The 23,121-nt window shown below is 39.3% G+C and overlaps 1 protein-coding gene across 2 annotated transcripts in view; it reads left to right on the top strand.

The window, feature by feature from the left end:
- HAO1 (hydroxyacid oxidase 1) overlaps positions 1 to 21,517 on the top strand; it is a 65,241-nt gene extending 43,724 nt beyond the window's left edge. The window contains exons 5-8 of one of the 2 annotated variants that reach the window (XM_027118345.1): positions 11,922 to 12,013; positions 18,502 to 18,660; positions 18,776 to 18,845; positions 20,762 to 21,517. In XM_027118345.1, the coding sequence (XP_026974146.1) occupies positions 11,922 to 12,013; positions 18,502 to 18,660; positions 18,776 to 18,845; positions 20,762 to 20,832 (392 nt within the window). In that variant the 3' untranslated portion in view covers positions 20,833 to 21,517. Of the gene's footprint in view, positions 1 to 11,921; positions 12,014 to 18,501; positions 18,661 to 18,775; positions 18,994 to 20,761 lie in introns of those variants that run through there. The other variant, XM_027118346.1, reaches the window with a different exon arrangement.
- Positions 21,518 to 23,121: the final 1,604 nt, after the last annotated feature.

A 23,121-nucleotide genomic window follows, 5' to 3' on the forward strand; every position in this document is an offset into this window, starting at 1 on the left:
AATGATCGTATGGTTTTTATTCTTCAATTTGTTAATATGGTGTATCACATTGTTTTATTTGCATATATTGAAGAATCCTTGCACCCCTGTGATAAATCCCACTTGATCATGATGTATGATCCTTTTAATGTATTGTTGGATTCTGTATGCTATTATTTTGTTGAGGATTTTTGCATCTATTTTCATCAGTGATATTACTCTGTAATTTTCTTTTCTTGTATTATCTTTGTCTGGTTTTTATGTCAGGGTGATGGTGGCCTCGTAGAATGAATTTGGGAGGGGTCCTCCCCCCACAATTTTTTGGAAGAGTTTGAGAAGGATGGGTGTTAGCTCTTCTCTAAATTTTGAAAAAATTCACCTGTGAAGCCATCTGGTCCTTGACTTTTGTTTGTTGGAAGATTTTTAATCACAGTTTCAATTTCATTACTTGTGATTGGTCTGTTCATATTTTCTATTTCTTCATGGTTCAGTCTTGGAAGGTTATATTTTTCTAAGAATTTTTCCATTTCTTCCAGGTTGTCCATTTTATTGGCATAGAGTTGCTTGCAGTAGTCTCTTAGGATGCTTTGCCAGTTGTAACTTCTTTTTCTAATTTATTGATTTGAGTCCTCTCCCTCTTTATCTTGCTGAGTCTTGTTAAAGGTTTATCAATTTTGTTTAACTTCTCAAAGAACCAGCTTTTAGTTTTATTGATCTTTGCTATTATTTTCTTTGTTTCTATTTCATTTTTTTCTGCTCTGATCTTTGTGATTTCTTTCCTTATACTAACTTTGGGTTTTGCTTGTTCTTCTTTCTCTAGTTCCTTTAGCTGTAAAGGTTGTTTGTTTATTTGAGATATTTCTTGTTTCTTGAGGTAGGAATGTATTGCTATAAACTTCCTTCTTGGAACTGCTTTTGCTGCATCCCATAGGTTTGAATCATCTTGTTTTCATTGTCATTTGTCTCTAGGTACTTTTTTATTTCCTCTTTGATTTCTTCAGTGATCCATTGGTTATTTTGTAATGTATTGTTTAACCTCCATGTGTTTGTGTGTTTTACGTTTTTTCACCTGTAATTTATTTCTAATCTCATAGCATTGTTGTCGGAAGAGATGCTTGATATGATTTCAATTTTCTTAAATTTACCAAGCCTTGATTTGTGACCAAGATGTGATCTATCCTGGAGAATGTTCCACGTGCATTTGAGAAGAAAGTGTATTCTGCAATTTTCAGATGGTACGTCCTATAAATATCAATTAAATCTATCTGGTCTACTGTGTCATGTAAAGCTGTGTCTCCTTATTAATTTTCTGTCTGGAAGATCTCTCCATTGGTGTAAGTGAGGTGCTAACGTCCCCCACTATTATTGTGTTATTGCTGATTTCCTCTTTTATATTTGTTAGCAGTCGCCATATGTAGTGTGGTGCTCCTATGTTGGGTGCATATATATTTATAATTGTTATATGTTCTTCTTGGATTGATCCCTTGATCATTATGGAGTGCCCTTCCTTGTATTTTGTATCATTCTTTATTTTAAGGTCTATTTTATATGATATGAGTATTGCTACTCCAGCTTTCTTTTGATTTCCATTTACATGGAATATCTTTTTCCATCCTCTCACCTTCAGTCTGTATGTGTCCCTAGGTCTGAACTGGGTCTCTTGTAGACAGCATATATATGGGTCTTGCTTTTGTATCCATTCAGCAAGCCTGTGTCTTTTGGTTGGAGCATTTAATCCATTCACTTTTAAGCAATTATCGATATGTATGTCCCTATTACCATTTTCTTAATTGTTTTGGGATTGTTTTTGTAGGTCCCTTTCTTCTCTTGTGTTTCCCACTTAGAGAAGTTCCTTTAACCTTTGTTGTAGAGCTGGTTTTGTGGTGCTGAATTCTTTTAGCTTTTGCTTGTCTGTAAAGCTTTTCATTTTTCTGTTGAACCAGAATAAGATCCTTGCTGGGTAGAATAATCTGGGTTGTAGGTTCTTCCCTTACATCACTTTAAATATATCATGCCACTTCCTTCTGGCTTGTAGAGTTTCTGCGGAGAAATCAGCTGTTAACCTTATGGGAGTTCCCTTGTATTTCTGTTTATTTATTTATTTATTTTTACATCTTGATTGGAGTATAATTGCTTTACAATGGTGTGTTAGTTTCTGCTTTATAACAAAGTGAATCAGTTATACATATACATATGTTCCCATATCTCTTCCCTCTTGTGTCTCCCTCCCTCCCACACTACCTATCCCACCCCTCCAGGCAGTCACAAAGCTGATCTCCCTGTGCTATGTGGCTCCTTACCACTAGCTATCTATATTGTGTTGGGTAGTGTATATGTGTCCATGCCACTCTCTCGCTTTGTCACAGCTTACCCTTCATCCTCCCAATATCCTCAAGTCCATTCTCTAGTAGGTCTTTGTCTTTATTCCTGTCTTACCTCAAGGTTCTTCATGACATTTTTTTTCTTAAATTGCATATATATGTGTTAGCATACGGTATTTCACTTTCTCTTTCTGACTTACTTCACTCTATATGAAAGACTCTAGGTCCATCCACCTCATTACAAATAGCTCAATTTCATTTCTTTTTATGGCTGAGTAATATTACATTGTATATATGTGCCACATCTTCTTTATCCATTTATCCAATGATGGACACTTAGGCTGTTTCTATCTCCAGGCTACTGTAAATAGAGCTGCATTGAATATTTTGGTACATGATTCTTTTTGAATTATGGTTTTCTCAGGGTATATGCCCAGTAGTGGTATTGCTGGATCATATGGTAGTTCTATTTGTAGTTTTTTAAGGAACCTCCATACTGTTCTCCACAGTGGCTGTACCAACGTACATTCACACCAGCAGTGCAAGAGTGTTCCCTTTTCTTCACACCTGCCCAGCATTTATTGTTCCTAGATGTTTTGATGATGGCCATTCTGACTGGTATGAGATGATATCTCATTGTGGTTTTGATTTGCATTTCTCTAATGATTAATGATGTTAAGCATTCCTTCATGTGTTTGTTGGCAAACTGTATATCTTCTTTGGAGAAATGTCTATTTATGTCTTCTGCCCATTTTTGGCTTGGGTTGTTTGTTTTTTTTTTATTGAGCTGCATGAGCTGCTTGTAAATTTTGGAGATTAATCCTTTGTCAGTTGCTTCATTTGCAAATATTTTCTCCCATTCTGAGGGTTGTCTTTTGGTCTTGTTTATGGCTTCCTTTGTTGTGCAAAAGGTTTGAAGTTTCATTAGTTCCCAATTGTTTATTTTTGTTTTCATTTCCATTTCTCTCGGAGGTGGGTAAAAAAGGATCTTGCTGTGATTTATGTCATAGAGTGTTCTGCCTATGTTTTCCTCTAAGAGTTTGATAGCTTCTGGCCTTACATTTAGGTCTTTAATCCATTTTGAGGTTATTTTTATGTATGGTGTTAGGGAGTGATCTCACCTCATACTTTAAAATGTAGCAGTCCAGTTTTCCCAGCACCAGTTATTGAAAAGGCTGTCCTTTCTCCACTGTACATTCCTGCCTACTTTATCAAAGATAAGGTGACCATATGTGCGTGGGCTTATCTCTGGGCTTTCTCTCCAGTTCCATTGATCTATCTTTCTGTTTTTGTGCCAGTACCACACTGTCTTGATTACTGTAACTTTGTAGTATAATCTGAAGTCAGGAAGCCTGATTCTTCCAGCTCTGTTTTTCGTTCCCAAGGTTGCTTTGGCTATTCGGGGTCTTTTGTGTTTCCCTACAAATTGTGAAATTTTTTTTCTAGTTCTGTGAAAAATGCCAGTGGTAGTTTGATAGGGATTTCATTGACTCTGTAGATTGCTTTGGATAGTAGAGTCATTTTCACAGTGCTGTTTCTTCCAATCCAAGAACATGTTATATATCTCCATCTATTCGTATCATCTTTAATTTTTTCATCAGTGTCTTTTAATTTTCTGCATACAGGTCTTTTGTCTCCTTAGGTAGGTTTATTCCTAGATGTTTTATTCTTTTTGTTGCCGTGGTAAATGGGAGTGTTTTCTTGATTTCACTTTCAGATTTTTCATCATTAATGCATAGGAATGCCAGAGATTTCTGTGCATTAATTTTGTATCCTGCTACTTTACTTAATTTATTGATTAGCTCTAGTAGTTTTCTGGTAGCATCTTTAGGATTCTCTATGTATAATATCATGTCATCTGCAAACAGTGATAGCTTTACTTCTTCTTTTCTGATTTGGATTCCTGTTATTTCCTTTTCTTCTCTGATTGCTGTGGCTAAAACTTCCAAAACTATGTTGAATAAGAGTGGTGACAGTGGGCAACCTTGTCTTCTTCCTGATCTTAGTGGAAATGCTTTCAGTTTTTCACCATTGAGGATAATGTTGGCTTTCGGTTTGTCATATATGGCCTTTATTATGTTGAGGAAAGTTCCCTCTGTGCCTACTTTCTGCAGGGTTTTTCTCGTAAATGGGTGTTGAATTTTGTCGAAAGCTTTCTCTGCATCTATTGAGATGATCATATGGTTCTTCTCCTTCAGTTTGTTAATATGGTGTATCACGTTGATTGATTTGCGTATATTGAAGAATCCTTGCATTCCTGGAATAAATCCCACTTGATCATGGTGTATGATCCGTTTAATGTGCTGTTGGATTCTGTTTGCTAGTATTTTGTTGAAGATTTTTGCATCTATGTTCATCAGTGATATTGGCCTGTAGTTTTCTTTCTTTGTGACATCCTTGTCTGGTTTTGGGATCAGGGTGATGGTGGCCTCATAGAATGAGTTTGGGAGTGTTCCTCCCTCTGCTATATTTTGGAAGAATTTGAGGATAGGTGTTAGCTCTTCTCTAAATGTTTGATAGAATTCACCTAGGAAGCCATCTTGTTCTGGGCTTTTGTATGTTGGAAGATAGTTAATCACAGTTTCAATTTCAGTGCTTGTGATTGGTCTGTTCATATTTTCTATTTCTTTCTGATTCAGTCTTAGCAAGTTGTACATTTCTAAGAATTTGTCCATTTCTTCCAGGTTGTCCATTTTATTGGCATAAAGTTACTTGTAGTAATCTCTCATGATCCTTTGTATTTCTGCAGTATCAGTTTTTACTTCCCCTTTTTCATTTCTAATTCTATTGATTTGAGTCTTCTCCCTTTTTTTCTTGATGAGTCTGGCTAATGGTTTATCAATTTTGTTTATCTTCTCAAAGAACCAGCTTTTAGTTTTATTGATCTTTGCTATCATTTCCTTCATTTCTTTTTCATTTATTTCTGATCTGATTTTTATGATTTCTTTCCTTCTGCTAACTTTGGTTTTTTGTTGTTGTTGTTGTTGTTCTTTCTCTAATTGCTTTAGGTGCAAGATTATGTTGTTTATTCAAGATGTTTCCTGTTTCTTAAGGTAGGATTGTACTGCTATAAACTTCCCTCTTAGAACTGCTTTTGCTGCATCCCATAGATTTTGGGTCATTGTGTCTCCATTGTCATTTGTTTCCAGGAATTTTTTAATTTCCTCTTTGATTTCTTCAGTTATCACTTCGTCATTAAGTAGTGTATTGTTTAGCCTCCATGTGTTTGTTTTTTTTGCAGATCTTTTCCTGTAATTGATATCTAGTCTCAAAGCGTTGTGGTCGGAAAAGATACTTGATACAATTTCAATTTTCTTAAATTTACCAAGGCTTGATTTGTGACCCAAGATATGATCTATCCTGGAGAATGTTCCATGAGCACTTGAGATAAATGTGTATTCTGTTGTTTTTGGATGGAATGTCCTATAAATATCATTTAAGTCCATCTTTTTTAATGTATCATTTAAAGTTTGTGTTTCCTTATTTCTTTTCATTTTGGGTGATCTGTCCAATGGTGAAAGTGAGGTGATAAAGTCCCCTACTATGAATGTGTTACTGTCGATTTCCCCTTTTATGGCTGTTAGTATTTGCCTTATGTATTGAGGTGCTCCTATATTGGGTGCATAAACATTTACAAATGTTATAGCTTCTTCCTGGATTGATCCCTTGATCATTATGTAGTGTCCATCTTTGTCACTTCTAATAGTCTTTATTTTAAAGTATATTTTGTCTGATATGAGAATTGCTACTCCAGCTTTCTTTTGGTTTCCATTTGCATGGAATATCTTTTTCCATCCTTTTACTTTCAGTCTGTAGTTGTCTCTAGGTCTGAAGTGGGTCTCTTGTAGACAGCATATATATGGGTCTTGTTTTTGTTTCCATTTAGCCAGTCTGTGTCTTTTGGTGGGATCATTTAATCCATTTACATTTAAGGTAATTATCAATATGTATGTTCCTATTCCCATTTTCCTAATTGTATTGGGTTTGTTATTTTAGGTCTTTTCCTTCTCTTGTGTTTCTTGCCTAGAGAAGTTCCTTTATCATTTGTTGTAAAGCTGGTTTGGTGGTGCTGAACTCTCTCAGCTTTTGTTGTCTGTAAATGTTTCAATTTCTCCTTCAAATCTGAATGAGATCCTTGCTGGGTAGGGTAATCTTGTTTGTAGGTTTTTCTCCTTCATACTTTAAATATGTCCTGCCAGTCCCTTCTTGCTTACAGAGTTTCTGCTGAAAGATAAACTGTTAACCTTATGGGGATTCCCTTGTGTGTTATTTGTTGTTTTTCCCTTGCTGCTTTCAATATGTTTTCTTAGTATTTAATTTTTTACAGTTTGATTAATATATGTCTTGGTGTATTTCTCCTTGGATTTATCCTGTATGGGACTCTCTGTGCTTCCTGGACTTGATTAACTATTTCCTTTCCCATATTAGGGAAGTTTCAACTATAATCTCTTCAAATATTTTCTCAGTCCCTTTCTTTTTCTCTTCTTCTTCTGGGACCCCTATAATTCAAATGTTGGTGCATTTAATGTTGTCCCAGAGGTCTCTGAGACTGTCCTCAGATCTTTTCATTCTTTTTTCTTTATTCTGCTCTTCAGTAGTTATTTCCACTATTTTATCTTCCAGGTCACTTATCCGTTCTTCTGCCTCAGTTTTTCTGCTATTCATCCCATCTAGAGTATTTTTAATTTCACTTATTGTTTTGTTCATCATTGCTTGTTTCATCTTTAGTTCTTCTAGTTCCTTGTTAAATGTTTCTTGCATTTTGTCTATTCTATTTCCAAGATTTTGGATCATCTTTACTATCATTATTCTGAATTCTTTATCAGGTAGACTGCCTATTTCCTTTTCATTTCTTAGGGCTGGTAGGTTTTTATCTTGCTCCTTCATCTGCTGTTTGTTTTTCTGTCTTCTCATTTTGCTTATCTAACTGTGTTTTGGGTCTCCATTTTGCAGGCTACAGGTCCATAGTTCCTGTTGTTTTTGGTGTCTGTCCCCATTGGCTAAAGTTGGTTCAGTGGGTTGTGTAGGCTTCCTGGTGGGGGGAACTCGTGCCTGTATTCTGGTGGATGAGGCTAGATCTTGTCTTTCTGGTGGGCAGTTCAACGTCCAGTGATATGTTTTGGGGTGTCTGTGGGCTTATTAGGATTTTAGGCAGCCTCTCTGCTAATAGGTGGGGTTGTGTTCCTGTCTTGCTAGTTGTTTGCCATAGGGTATCCAGCACTGTAGCTTGCTGGTCGTGGAGTGAAGCTGGGAGCTGGTGTTGAGATGGAGATCTCTGGGAGATTTTCATCATTTGGTATTATGTGGACATGGGAGGTCTCTTGTGGACCAGTTCCTGAAGTTGGCTCTCCCACCTCAGAGGTACAGCACTGACTCCTGGTTGCAGCACCAAGAGACTTTCATCCACATGGCTCAGAAGAAAAGGAAGAAAAAGTAGAAATAAATAAAGAAAGAAAGAAAGAAAGAAAGGAGGGAGGGAAGGAGGGAGGGAGGGAGGGAGGAAGATGAGAAGGAAGAAAGGTAGGAAGAAAGAGATAAAATAATATAAATTAAATTAAGATAAAATAAAATAATTAAAATAAAGAGTAATTATTCAGAAAAAATTTTTAAAAACCCCCAAAAAACAAAACAAAAATAAAACACGGATGGATAGAACCCTAAGACAAATGGTGGAAGCAAAGCTATACAGACAAAATCTCACACAGAAGCCTACACATGCACACTCACAAAAAGACGAAAAGGGGAAAAAATAATAAATCTTGCTCTCAAAGTCCACCTCTTCAATTTGGGATGATTCACTGTATATTCATGTATTCCACAGGTGCAGGCAGGGTACATCAAGTTGATTGTGGAGCTTTAATCCGCTGCTTCTGGGGCTGCTGGGAGAGATTTCCCTTTCTCTTCTTTGTTCTCACTGTTCCCAGGGCTCAGTTTTGGATTTGGCCCCGCCTCTGCATGTAGGTCACCGGAGGGTGTCTGTTCTTCGCTCAGAGAGGACGGGGTTAGAGGAGCAGCTGCTTCGGGAACTCTGGCTCACTCAGGCGAGGGGGATTGAGTGGTACGGAGTGCAGGGCGAGCCTGCGGTGACAGAGGCTGGCGGGACATTGCACCAGCCTGAGGCGTGCCATGCGTTCTCCCGTGGAAGTTGTCCCTGGATCCCGGGACCCTGACAGTGGTGGGCTACACGGGCTCCCTGGAAGCGGGGTGTGGATAGTGACCTGTGCTCGCACACTGGCTTCTTGGTGGCGGCGGCAGCAGCCTTAGCGTCTCATGCCCTTCTCTGGGGTCCGCGCTGTTAGCCGCGGCTCGCGCCCGTCTCTGGAGCTCCTTTAAGCAGCACTCTTAATCCCCTCTCCTTGCACACGAGGAAACAAAGAGGGAAGAAAAAGTCTTGCCTCTTCAGCAGGTCAGGACTTTTCCCTGGACTCCCTCCCGGCTACCCATGGTGCACTAATCCCCTGCAGGCTGTGTTCACGCTGCCAACCCCAGTCCTCTCCCTGCGCTCCGACCGAAGCCAGAGCCTCAGCTCCCAGCCCCGCCCGCCCTGGCGGGTGAGACAACAAGCCTCTCGGGCTGGTGAGTGCCAGTCGGCAACGATCCTCTGTGCAGGAATCTCTCCGCTTTGCCCTCCGCAGCCCTGTTGCTGTGCTCTCCTCCATAGCTCCGAAGCTTTCCCTCTCCACCACCCGCAGTCTCTGCCCGCGAAGGTGCTTCCTAGTGTGTGGAAATCTCTCCTCCTTTACGGCTCCCACCCACTGGTGCAGGTCCCGTCCCTATCCTTTTGTCTCTGTTTATTCTTTTTTCTTTTGCCCTACCCAGGTACGTGGGGACTTTCTTGCCTTTTGGGAGGTCTGAGGTCTTCTGCCAGCATTCAGTAGGTGTTCTGTAGGAGTTGTTCCACAAGTAGATGTATTTCTTGTGTATCTGTGGGGAGGAAGGTGATCTCTGCGTCTTACTCTTCTGCCATCATCCTGTTCAGCCTCTTCCCTTGTATTTTGTTTGTCATTTTTCACTTGTTGCTTTTAATAATTTTTCTTTGTCTTTAATTTTTGTCAATTTGATTACTTTGTGTCTCGGTGTGTTTCTCCTTGGGTTTACCCTGCCTGGGACTCTCTACACCTCCTGGACTTGGGTGACTATTTCCTTTCCCATGTTATGGAAGTTGTCAACTATAATCTCTTCAAATATTTTCTTGGGTCCTTTCTCTCTCTCTTCTGCTTCTGGGACCCCTATAATGTGAATGTTGGTTCGTTTAATGCTGTCCCAGAGGTCTCTTAGGCTGTCTTCATTTCTTTTCATTCTTTTTTCTTTATTCTGTTCTATGGCAGTGAATTCCACCATTCTGTCTTCCAGGCCACTTATCCATTCTTCTACTTCAGTTATTCTGCTATTGATTCCTTCTAGTGTATTTTTCATTTCAGTTATTGTATTGTTCATCTCTGTTTGTTTGTTCTTTAATTCTTCTAGGTCTTTGTTAAACATTTCTGGCATCTTCTGAACCTTTGCCTCCATTCTTTTTCCAAGGTTTTGGATCACCTTCATTATCATTATTCTCAATTCTTTTCTGGAAGGTTGCCTATGTCCATTTCATTTAGTTGTTTTTCTGGAGTTTTATCTTGTTCCCTCATGTGGTACATAGTCCTCTGCCTTTTCATTTTGTCTATCTTTCTGTGAATATGGTTTTTGCTCCACAGGCTGCAGGATTGTCATTCTTCTTGCTTCTGCTGTCTGATCTCTAGTGGATGAGGCTGTCTAAGTGGCTTATGCCAGCTTCCTGATGGAAGGGACTGGTGGTGGGTTCAGCTGGGCATTGCTCTTGTGTGCAGAGCTCAATACAACTTTAATCTGCTGGTCTGCTGATGGGTGGGGCTGAGTTCCCCCCTGTTGGTTGTTCAGTCTGAGATGACTCAGCACTGGAGCCTACAGACCCTTTGGTGCGGCTAATGGTGGACTCTGGGAGGGCTCACACCAAGGAGTGCTTCCTAGTACTTCTGCTGCCAGTGTCCATGTCCCTGTGGTGAGCCACAGCCGCCCCCTGCCTCTGCAGAAGACCCTCCAACACAAGCAGGTAGGTCTGATCCAGTCTCCTATAGGGTCAGTGTTCCTTCCCCCTGTGTCCTGATGTGCACTCTACTTTGTGTGTGCCCTCCATGAGTGGAGTCTCTGTTTCCCCCAGACCTGTCAAAGTCCTGCCATCTAATCCCAGTTAACTTCAAAGCCTGCTTCTCTGGGAATTCCTCCTCCCATGGTTGGGAAGCCTGACATGGGGCTCAGAACCTTCACTCCTGTGGGTGGACTTCTATGGTATAATTGTTTTTCTGTTTGTGAGTCAACCACCCAGAAGTTATGGGATTTGATTTTATTGTGATTGCACCCTTCCTACCATCTTGTTGTGGCTTCTCCTTTGTCCTTGTATGTGGAGTATTTTTTTGGTGAGTTCCAGTGTCTTCCTGTCGATGATTGTTCAGCAGTTAGTTGTGATTCTGGTCCTCTCGCAAGGGGGAGTGAATGCACATCCTTCTACTCTGCTATCTTGGACCAATCTAGAACATGTGAATTTTTAAGGACACAAATATTCAGTCTATACCACATGGGTTTAACATTTCCATGTACCTATAATTTTAGAAGAAAAATATTTCTAGCATTATTTTGAAAAATGGGAACATTTAAAAAGCAGTATTCCATGAAACACAGTTTGGAAGATGGTGATTTAGCATAAAACTTTCAAACAACCAGAATTATAAATTCTCCTGTGAATCTTTTTTTATTATTCTTGTCAGGTCTGCCTTTGATCTCCATTGCTGAATTTATGAATATATACAATGTTCTGTATCTATCTGCTTAAGTTTCCAAAATCTGATTTCACTACAACCTTGGACTATCTTTGAGTGTTAAATTGGAGAACCAGTGTTATTTTTGTAATTCTGTTAGAAAATGTTTTTTATTGGGAGAATATTGAAAATAATAGTTAAAATATAAAGTATAAAAAAAGTTGGAAACTGATTTAAGAAAATGTTAATCTATTATTTAAAACTATATTTTCAGAAACCAATATATTTTGAAGCATGATTAGAGGTGTAGCATATAATTTTAATATTACATTTTTGTATATTTCAATGGGAAAAATACATTTAATTATAGAACACTATTACTTAAAATAATTATTAAAGTTATATCTTTATATTAAGGAATGTTTTGGAAATAGACTTGTTCATCACCTGTTGTACTGAAAGTGCTTGCTACTTGGATGTTCTTTTATGTTATTAAATTGTAGAGGAATATTTATATTAAATGCTAAATAATATGATCTTGTTAATAACAAAATTACTTAGCAAGAGTATTTACTTTTCAGGATAAATACATTTTTAACTGCATGTCAATTTTCTGTCTATTGATAATTCTATTTTATCATTAAATTGTTCTAGGTGTTAACCTTTTTTGGCCAAAGAAGCCATCACTATAATTCCAGATTTAACCCTTGAGTGTATTTCTGTGTTAAAATTTCCAAGCAAGATACGTATGTATGAGGTCAGGCTCCCTTTGACTGGGATGCTTTGGCCTCAGTACTCAAGCCTTTATTAAGTTGCCTTTTCCATACAATGGTTGTCTTGCTCTTTCTAGGTGATGATGCCAGGGAGGCAGTTAAACATGGTTTGGACGGGATCTTGGTGTCAAATCATGGGGGTCGACAGCTCGACGGGGTGCCAGCCACTGTGAGTTTTGGCAAATGCCTCAACTGGTATTCCCATTTCTATCCCACTTTTGGCTATCTCTATGACTGCCTTTCCTTGTGTATATATTTTTGTGTGAATACTCAAGGTAAAATATGTATGAATATAGGTAAGAGCTCAGATTTTAAGTTTAGTGGCAAGTAACTACCTAAATTAGATCACTATTTGGTCTATTTATTTGTAAACTTATAAAAGTCTGTGTTAAATACCAAGCCATTAGTAGGCAGGGATTATTCCTGTTTTCATAAATATACCAATAAGTATATTATAAATTGGAGTATGAAAGAAAATATTATGCCATGAGTTTCCTGGAGGTGGGAGTTGAAGAACTGCAGAGTGAGGGCAGGTGGGGAAAGGAGGTAGAAATCCTGTGGTCCAGGTGAGGAGATGTCTGCTGCAAACAAGCTACTCTGTTGGAGCTGTGAAGTACCTTGGCTGCATATTGGAATCACCTGGGAAACTGTAAAGAATCCTAATTCCCAGGCTGCACCCTAGATCCATCCATCAGAATCTTGCAGGACCAGGGGAGGCAGGGGCACTAGTATTTTTGACAGCTACCCAGGAGATCCAATGTGAATCTATGTTTTGTATACACTGTACACACTGTGCTAGGCAAATAAGAGTCCAGAATCCAGATATAAAAGTAAACTAAGCTGGTTGGAATGATTTGGGATGGAGTTAAAACTGTAAAGGAGAGCAATTAGCTCCAAAAAGGCCAAGAGCCAAGGAGTCCAACCAGGGGTTGATTTTAAGATCAAGGATTGGTGGGCCCAGAAGTGGACCAAAAGTCATGGAGGCAGACACATATCTAGGGGTGGATTTCATGGATCCATGATCTAGAATGGAGGCCAGAAGCTGTAGGTGGAGTGGGGTGGGGTCCCCTTACAGGCTGTCCACTTGTGGGAACATGACCAAGATCCTTTTAGATGAGGCAATGGGACTGCAGTTGCCTTTCACCTCTGCTCTGTTCTCATGTGGACCCCTGTTTTTACGAGTGTGAGTCTAAAAGTGGAATGGGAAAGAGTGAGATGTGTTTGGGGAATACCAAGGAATCCATTTTGTTTGCACTACCTGGTGGGAGTCGGGAGTCCTGGGAAATACACCTGCTAGGAGAGGTCTGGGAGGAGGTCCTTTAATATTATGTCATTGAATATGCAATAGCAAAGCCCTGAGTTAGCAGCAACGAGTATCACAAATTGGACTGTGGCATTACAGGGGACAGGAAGATCAATGAGGTGGCCCACATAATTATGAGAGCCAAGGAAAGAGAGAAGGGCCTGACCTGCTATGGGGCAGAAGGACTCAATAGTCCCTCCGAATTTCAGTTTTTTCATCTTTTAAAGTTTAAATATCAATTAGATTACTTCTTTGGTGCCTTTAAACTTTAGTGTTCTATAATCTCAATTATCTATCATAGGCAAAGTAAGCTAGCATCATGTAACAAAACTTAAATAAATATGTATCTACAAAATAATGTGGATGGACTTCCTAGGCCATCATTTCTGAGCTGGATCATCATATGCATTTCCCCCTTTTGTCAGAACCATTTAGTCATAGTTAATAGTGGATGGCTTTAATTGGGATGAATATTTGAATTTATTCAAATAATTTAGTAAAGTAGTAGTGGATTACTGTTGCATTAAACTAGCAGGCTGATTTAGCTAAAGCCACGGATGCTGTGTAGGTTAGGGCAGATTGAATGATGACAGGGAGCTATTGGGTATACGCATTTGCACTCAGACTTTTTCGTGAAGCACTAATGGGTTAATGATAGGAATGAATCAAGTCTTTGCACGCAGTCAATAATTAAAATCATAAAATTGGAAGTTGTCAGCTCTTTCCAATTCAGCATTACTTATAAAGACCCATCTTTTTAGGTGATATTAAACATTGCCTGCAGTGGAGGGTGAAGAGCTCCTTTGGGCAGGAAGAAGATGGTCACAGTTCAAGGCTTTTCAGCTGATTTATGACTCTCTTTTGTATGAAGATGTAGACTTAGTGTGCAGGCCAAATTCAGTTTGTTTTCTAAAAATAAAATTTAAATCTACTGAAATCAAATCTAACTAGATTTTAAGGGAAAAATATCTAAATGGTGTGATTTATTTCCTTCTGGCTGAGGGAATATGGAAACTTATCTAAAAGAGTTTTTTGAGTTGTGGTCTCAGAGACTATTTTAAGAAAAACAATTACCCTCTCCTTTGCATGATGTATGCATGAGAGGAGATGCTTGCTTGAGTTTTGCCTCCTACTTTAGAGCAAATTTAAGGTGCATGACAATGAGAGGAATGTGAAACTGTATTGAGTTTATAGTGAAGGTGCTTTTCTCTCAGTATGGTGATTTTGAGGTGTGTGGCAAAAGGCTTGGAGGATGCTGTGGTGTAGAACTTTTCAGTAGATACACAGAAGGACTTGCTCTCCTGCACATTCTGTGACATCATAATTCAGAGCCAAAGAGGCAACATGATTTCACTGGCAGAGCATTGAAATGAACCCAGAGTTTTGGGTTCAAGTCCTTGTCTTGCCTCCTCTGAGGGGTGAGAGCTGGGTGAGCAAGTTGCTCAAACTTTTCAGCCTGAGCCTCTTCATAACGTTGTGTTGGTTGCAAAAATAGAACATCTGGATTATATGATTTCTACATTTCTATAAATCACAGAGTTTCTTTGTATGGAGAAATACTTATCATTAAGAGTCCTAGAACAGGAGTTTGACTTAAGTCCATCTTAATGCAACGCTACCAAGAACCACTGCCAGACCCCTGCTACAGCAAAGAGTTTAAAAATAAGTTCATGTTAAGATCCTTACCCTGAAGGTAATAATGTGGTCAAGACTTGTCTTGGAGTAATTAGCGAATGATATGGCAGAATCAAATCAATTTCCAAAATCCACAGTACTGGAACATCTCAAACTGGGGTCTAAAGACAAATTCTCTGGAGTCTTTGAACCCTAGGAGAATTCTTTTTTCATTTTTGTTTTGATGCTAACTGGACCCAAAATACCTTAAACTTAAAAATATGACATTCCTTTCTAGTCAAAATTCTCAACTATAAAACCTTTTCAGAAAATAAACTTTGGGTTGTTAAATCAGTGTTTCTAAAGTTGAGTCCTTGGGCATATTCTATGAGATCTTTCATTTTTCCTTCTGAAAGGAATTCATGAAATTCTACCTTTGAGAGACACTTGATATATCAGTTAGCTTTTGCTGTGTAACAAACCACTCTGAAATTTACTGGCTAAAATCCAACAGCCATTTATTCATGTCACAACTTTGTGTGTTGGCAATTTGAGCTGATATCCACTGGGAGGTTTTTCTGGTCCTGGCTGGGCTCACTCATATGCGTATGTGGTCCATTGCTGGGTCTACTAGGGCAGACTAGTGTAGGATGACATCAGCAGGGATGACTCTGCATCGTCTCACATCTAGCATATTAGGTGGCCTGGTTTCCTAGAGAGCAAGTGGAAATATGCAAAGCCTCTTGAGCTCTAGGCTTAGAACAGGCACACTGTCACTTCTCTCTTGTTCTATTGGTGAAAGCAAGTCACAAGGCTGGTTTAGATTCAAGGGGTGAGGAAGTAGACTCTTCTGGCCCCATTTCTCCCTCATGATGGGAGGAGCGGAAATGTCATGTTGCAAGGATATGGAGATAGGGAAGGAAATAGTTGCAGTCATTTTTACAGTTGCAAACAATCGCCAGACCTATATGGACCAGTGATTTTCTAAACGTGCTTAGTAGAACTCACATCCCCACCCCCAGGCAGGGCTGCCTGGTGAAGCGTGATGGGTAGAGAGTCAGAGGAGGACTTGTGGGCAATGGCCTGGAATCTGTCTCCTTCACTGTTAACTAAAGCACCTCTGGCTTTTCTGCTTTTGTTTGTGCTCAACTGCTTTGGTTTGGAAATCAAGAGTATAGGACTGGATGCTATAAGAATGTAGAAAGATGGAAGCCCCCTGTGAGCGGAAGTTTTGTGGGACGGGGGGACCTGGAAGTGTGTACCTTGAGCAGGAACAGGAAAGAGGGGGGCTCTTTGGGAGTCAGATCCCTGTGGGATTCATTTTGGATTCCTTAAACTGCCTGGCATAATGCCTGGAATCTGCCAGGTAATCAATAAAGTGTTTGATAAATCAATGAATGAGATATATGTATATGTATAGCTGATTCACTTCATTATAAAGCAGAAAATAATACACCATTGTAAAGCAATTATACTCCAATAAAGATGTTAAAAAAAAATCAATGAATGGATGGATGAGTGAGTAGTAGTACATTGGAATCTTACCGTATTTTCCTGTAGATTAACTCTGCTGGAGATAAGCCTGAAATTAGTTGTCTAAAGAACCTTTAAGGAAAGAAAAGCTGAAATGAATTGTCTCCTAGATGTGTAGCAAGCTGAAAAAAAGGGAAACAGAACAGTCATAAAATAGTGGATTTTTCTACTACATTTACTTATTTAATCTGCTCTGATCAGAATTATTCTGCATAATACATACACAGTAAAACTGCAGCTCCAGAAAGAAGAAAGGGAGGATAGAAATGCTCAGCTATGGATAGAACATCCTTGTCCAAGGACACAGGAAACACCAATCTGGACTAAATTTTATAACCCAGGATTCACATTTTAAGTACCCTTATTAGTTTATTTTTTAGGCTAGTTTGGGCATTGGAAATATCCTAAACAGACTTGATTTGCGTGACTGTGAAAATGTGTATTGAACCCAAGCTAGCTAATATTTTTCTTTGGTTTTGGTTTCAAATGGGGAAATATGCTTAATTATAGCTTGCATCATCACTTGGAAATTGTAGCATTTATATGTTGATGTAACTTGCCTGACTGTAAAAAGAGGACTATGTATAGGTAAAGGGACGTATGTAAATGGATCCAAAGCATGTTTGGCCAGGCAGAAAAGCCAAAAGGAAAAGGGGAAAATCACACTACCTGCCAAACGTTTTAGGGGCCCTGCTCCAACTGTTGCCTTCACTTCCTCCAAATCTGTAGTCAGGTTTGGTCTTCAACCTTTTACACAAAACTCTCTTTAAGTTGAGCCTCTAAAATTTTAGGGGAGAAGTGGGAAAGCTTTTGAGTGATTTCAGCACAATTATTTCTAGAAAAACTGCACTTGAATGTATGGACTTAATTTTATATTTAAATACTTGGGGATGAAAGTGGATAATTTCTACAGATTTTGATCTACAGGTCACCTTGAGGATTGTTTCCACCCTCAAGTGCAAAGATTCACATCAAAGTAGCCAATTGTATCAGTTACTAGCTATTAAAATTGTTGGCTATTAGCCAACGTTATGAGCTAGAAAACAAAAGATTAAAAACTCAGTGATTTAAATCAACAGAGTCTTTATTCTCATGAATCTTTGTGTCAACTGGGGGTCTGCCGATCTAGATTTGGTACTGGTTAGATGGCTGTGCTCCAAGTTTCAGGTCCAGCTGGGCTTGGATGGGGCAGCTCTGCTTGCTGAATATTTTCTCTGGGTCTAGCTAAAGGGAAAGCACTGCCTGGGGGATTCTCCTCCCATGCAAGGTGCAGGAGAAAATTGAAATGCACGAGGTCTCTTAAGGCCTATGCCCAGAAACCGCACTCTGCCACCTCTGCTCAAGTGTCATTGGCCAAAGTAGTTGCAAGGCCAAGGCCACTGTCGAGTAGTGGCAAGTGCACTCTGTTTCTTTTAGTAGGAAACACTGCCAAGTGGTCTTGGAAAAAGTGGGTTCAAAGTGGTGTGAAGAATTAAGAACAATAGTGCAATCTACCAGATCGACCTCAATGAGGATCTTATATTCTCTAGTGCTGATATAAGCCTATCATCAATTGCCAATCAAGATGAGGATCTTCAAGTTTCATGTGGTCATTTTCCTTAAAGGCAAGAAAAATGTTATCAGGGAGAATTCTCTAATGTACAGCTGGATGTTTCCTATATTATTATATATATTTGCTACATTATTGTACATATTCCCGTATTTTGGATGGGAAAATCAGAGACTAAGATTTTCTGTGACTGGTGGTGTTTGCATTTTTATATACCATTTCTTCTACTACAACCTGAGTATGAATTTTAACAACTCATTTTTCAATGAGTAAATAATGTTCAGAATAATTTATATGAGCAAGATAATTCATTTATATTTATGTGTTTAATGAAAAAACAGCTCTGTGTCTTTTAAGATCATTACGTGCTTTTAAATTGTGTTTATATATTTTTTGGATCATGATATTTGAATTTGAATATCAGGAATAGAATAAAACCCTTGGATTTTGATAGAAAAATAAGTCAGTTCCAAATTTAGTTGGTTTTTTGTTACTAGCATTTGCACCTCTTATTTTAGGAGGGAATAGCTTTACTGTTGATTCTAAACCTAGCCTCTTTCACTCTAAGCCCTGTCAGGTGGTTGGTGGCCTGAGGAAGTTGAATTGGAGAACAATTCAGCATGCATAGTATCACTTTACTGACCTCTTGTCTCCACAGATTGACGTTCTGCCAGAAATTGTGGAGGCTGTGGAAGGGAAGGTGGAAGTCTTCCTGGATGGGGGTGTACGGAAGGGGACCGACATTCTGAAAGCTCTGGCCCTGGGAGCCAAGGCTGTGTTTGTGGGGAGACCGATCATTTGGGGCCTGGCTTTGCAGGTAATGAGAGGACAAAGCAATAAATATATAAAACAGGATGACTCAACTGTGAAATAAATCTGTGAAACCATTCAGACTGACTTACTCAAAAGATCTGTGTCTTCTATTTGCTTAGGGAGAGAAAGGCGTTCAGGATGTCCTTGAGATACTGAAGGAAGAATTCTGGTTGGCCATGGCTCTGAGTGGTAAGACTTGGTACTCTCATTTACAACTTCTTTTCTTCTGGGTGTCTTTAGGCCAGGCTCCTTGGTGGAGAGAAGTGAATTTGAAGGGGAAGAGGATGGAATCATTTGGAGTGTAATTCAATTTAACGTTGGCTGCATACTCACAGCTGTAGTGCAGAGTGCTCTCTGGACGGAGAAACTCCACAGTGTGTGCTGTCTGGAGTGGTCACTTAGCCTTTGACAGTCTTCTCAGGGATATTTTGGTGAGTCTTACTAGTACCTTAATGTTGAACACTACATTGAACCCTTCCTCCTCTCTTAACACATGAATGAGAAATCTAACTGGCTAGTCAACAGCTCCATCTGGATGTCTAAGGGGCATCTGAAAGTCTACCTGTCTAAAACTAAACTGCCAACTTTCCCCTTTAAACCTGCTCTACCTTCCAACTCTCCAGTCTCAGTTCATGTGAATACTATTATCTCAGTTGCTCAGATCAAAAATCTTAAGTCACTCTTGACTCCTTTTGTCTCTCATACCCTCACATCCACAGAGGTGCTTTCTGTAAAAGAGACCTACTCACCACCTCCTCTGCCACCAGCCTGTCTGGAGCCTTCATGATCTTTCTTCATCTTGGATATTGTGATGGTCTTCCTGTGTATCCTTCCCATCGTTGTCTCTCTTTCCTAGGGAATTTCGGGTCAGCCTGTCTATCGTTGCTTCCATCCCTGTCCCAGTCTATTCTGATCACAGCATCAGGACTATCCTTTTAAACATGAACTCAGGTCATATCACTCTTCTGATCAGAACCCTCCAATGGCTCTCAATTTATTCAGAGTAAATGCTGAAGTCTTTACGATGGTCTACGAGGTCTTATGTGATTGACCTCTGTCACCTCTCTGACTTCAGCTCCTCCCACTCTCACTCTTGCTTATTCCACCCAGGCCACATTTGCCTCCTTGATTATCCTTGACCATGTCAGACATATTTCAGCCTTAGGGCTTTGGCCTTGGCCGCTCCTCCTACCTGGATGCTCTTTCCCCAGATATCTACGTGGCTAACTCTCCCATGTCCTTCAAGTCTCACTTACATCCTACTTTCTCACAGTGTCCCATTCAGACCACCGTATTTAAAATGGCAATTTGTCCTCCACCCACTCAACTTCCAGTTTTTTTCCCTGTTACTATTTCATTATTTTCCCATAACACCTAACACCTTCTATAGATAATCTATCACATAATTAATTTTTTAATTACATGCATTATGTATTTTCTGTTTCCTCTCTGGAAGTAAGAATCCTGAGGCAGGGATCTTTGTTATCTTTACTGCAGTATCCCCAGTGTCTAGAGCCGTGCATAGCACGTAAATAATAAGCATTTGCTGAAGGAACGAACAAGTAAATAATCACCATTATTCCTAGTGACTGAATTTGACTCAGAATGGACCTCTAGATGGAAAGAATCACCTTGAGTCAATTATCACCTCCTCCACTTTTGAAAGTAATGAGGGCTTCCTTTTCTGTGATTCATGTCACTCAGATTGTCCCCACAGATAGAATTCTGGAGATCAGTGGTCTACACACTCCTGAGCTGAGGCTGTGTGGACACAGCATCAGTGAGAAGAACGCCATTCTCTGAATCCTCACTCTGCATTTTAATTTGCTACAGACATATCCTAAAAGAGAGCTTTCAGCCACTGACTCTCTATTAAATGTGGCAGAAAAGAATATACTCTTTGTGTTAATAAAAATATGTGCCAGTCATTTTGTGTTAAGGACTGTTTAGGTAATAAAAATGGTCTCATGCCACATAAGATTTGGCAAGCTTACCTTGAATCATAAACCTTACATTTGTCAAGTTTTACATTCCTTGGGAAAACGATTACCTGCCTGATTATTATTGCATTCATTTCATATTAAATGTATGCATTATTTTTTCAGGGTGCCAGAATGTGAAAGTCATCGACAAGACATTGGTGAGGAAAAATCTTTTGGCCGTTTCCAAGATCTGACAGTGCACAATATTTTCCCATCTGTATTATTTTTTTTTTGGCGTGTATTACTTGACAAAGAGACACTGTGCAGAGGGTGACCACAGTCTGTAATTCCCCACTTCGATACAAAGGGTGTCGTTCTTCTCCAAAAAAATAGCAATCCCTTGCTATTTTAAGTTCATTGCTTTTGACTTTTCAATGAGTGTCCTAGGAACCTTTTAGAAAGAAATGGACTTGCATCCTGGAAATATATTAACTGTTAAAAAGAAAACATTGAAAATGGATTTAGACAACGTCATCCCCTGGCAGCCTCACGTGCTACAAAACAAAAGATATCCTTGGGTGAAATTGGACGTAGCTAGTGCAGAGGTAAAAAGATAATGATCTCCCTGTTTATTAACCTGCATTGTGTGTGGATATCCCTAAAACTGTGTTCTTAAAATCTAAGGCAGGTTCAGAAGGCTGGATGTGCCTGGAGAAACAGGAGATATGAATTCACAACACTAAGGAGATAGCACTTGAGAGAATTAGGATAAGTTGGTGGTAATTTGTGTTTTTTCTAGATACTTTTTAACACCCTGGGCTATTCTACTTCTTTGAATGTAGATTTCCATTCACAGCTTTAGTATCAGAATATATCTGAGTATTTTATGATATAGATTGCTTCTTATTCAGAGAGAAATAAAGCATTTTTTGAAAAGAAGATATCGGGTCAATTTGTAACTGTGGAATTCAACTATTTTAATCTCTGAGCCCGAACTACCTCTCTGTTCCCTGTGCATACCCATTCATTCTCTTATACCTCCTAGTTCCTCTTCTTTACTCGTTTGCTTCTTTCCGCTCATAGTCACGTACCGGGCCAGCTACATGCTTTGTGAGGGCCATGTCAAGTGAAGATGTGGGCCCCCTGTTCAAAAAAGCAGGAAAAAGGCCTTTTCCTTTCTTTCAAGGTTTTTCTCTTAACCTGTCAAGGTCTCTTTTCTTTGCTATTTAATGTCATGTTTCCTTGGGCACGGGGATCCTCACCGGTGCCTGAATACCACCCTGTGATCTGTCCCAACTCCTGCTGGGGGTGGATGGCGGCACTGCCACTGGGCCGGTGGTTCAGCCAGCAGCCAAGGACTCGTTCAGGAAATGTGGGGAGGTGGTGGCAGGGTGGTAGGGTGGAGGGGGTGCGGGTTGGGGATAATGTGTGATTCTAGACTCCCAGGCCCCAGCACGTGTTCCATGGTCCCATCATCCTTTATTATAAAACACAAACTTAAAGATAAGATTATTAAGAATTTCAAGCCAACAACAGAACACTAAACTTACGCTTGAGGCCCCCTTTGGAGCCTGGAGTCCTGTGTGACTGTATTGGCGAACTGTCCAGGAAGCCCTTGTCACGTGACTTTTACATTTATTCCCCAACCAGGTATTTGACAGATTATAGGTAAACTTGGTAATCAAGGTGAGTCTGAAATTGTCTTTTCACCATCTCTCTGGTTGTTCATTTAGTGTGAAGTACTGAATGAAACAATTGAGAGAATCACTACCTTGAAATATGACCATGATATTATGTCTTCTTGTTTTATTATACTGTTTGATCATTCTCAGATCTCTTTGTCTCTCTCTCTCTGTGTCTGTCTCTTTCTCCTTTCTTCCCTCCTTCTCTCTTTTCCTTTAAATGCTAAGATATTTGTAAATACTATGATGGACACAAACATATATCTTTCTTTTTGAACTTATATCTAGGTCTGATAAAGAAGAATCATTTAGCAACTTCCCTGGTGGTCCAGTGGTTAAGATTCCATGCTTTCACTGCAGGGGCCACGGGTTCGATCCCTGGTTGGGGAACTAAGATTCCACATGCTGCATGGCACGGTCAAAAATATAAAAAATAAAATACAATAAAAAATTTAAAAATAAATTTTAAAAAAAGTTAAAAAAAGAATCATTTTATCTGATAAAAAGAAATTAAATTTTTCTCCAAATACTAAGAAAGAATATGACTGTCATATCACGTAATTGTTTTGTGCTTTTCCAATTAATATTGATCAGTTAATAGGTCTATAATAAGCACTTCTTTGATCCCACCAACTGATTCAGAAGTGCCTTTGCTGTTTGCAAAGAATGTCCACTTTGGCTACATTATAGTTTGTGGCTGCTAAAAACTTGATAGCTTTCTCAGCAAATGGAGATCTTCACAATGGCATTTTAAGTGAGTCTTATGAGAACGATGATGAATGATCTTTTTTTTTCCTAAATTTATTTATTTATGGCTGTGTTGGGTCTTTGTTTCTGTGCGAGGGCTTTCTCTAGTTGTGG

This window comes from Aethalodelphis obliquidens, unplaced genomic scaffold (genome assembly GCF_003676395.1).
Source record: "Aethalodelphis obliquidens isolate GAN/ISIS:26980383/991018 unplaced genomic scaffold, ASM367639v1 scaffold18, whole genome shotgun sequence".
Taxonomy (NCBI): domain Eukaryota; kingdom Metazoa; phylum Chordata; class Mammalia; order Artiodactyla; family Delphinidae; genus Aethalodelphis; species Aethalodelphis obliquidens.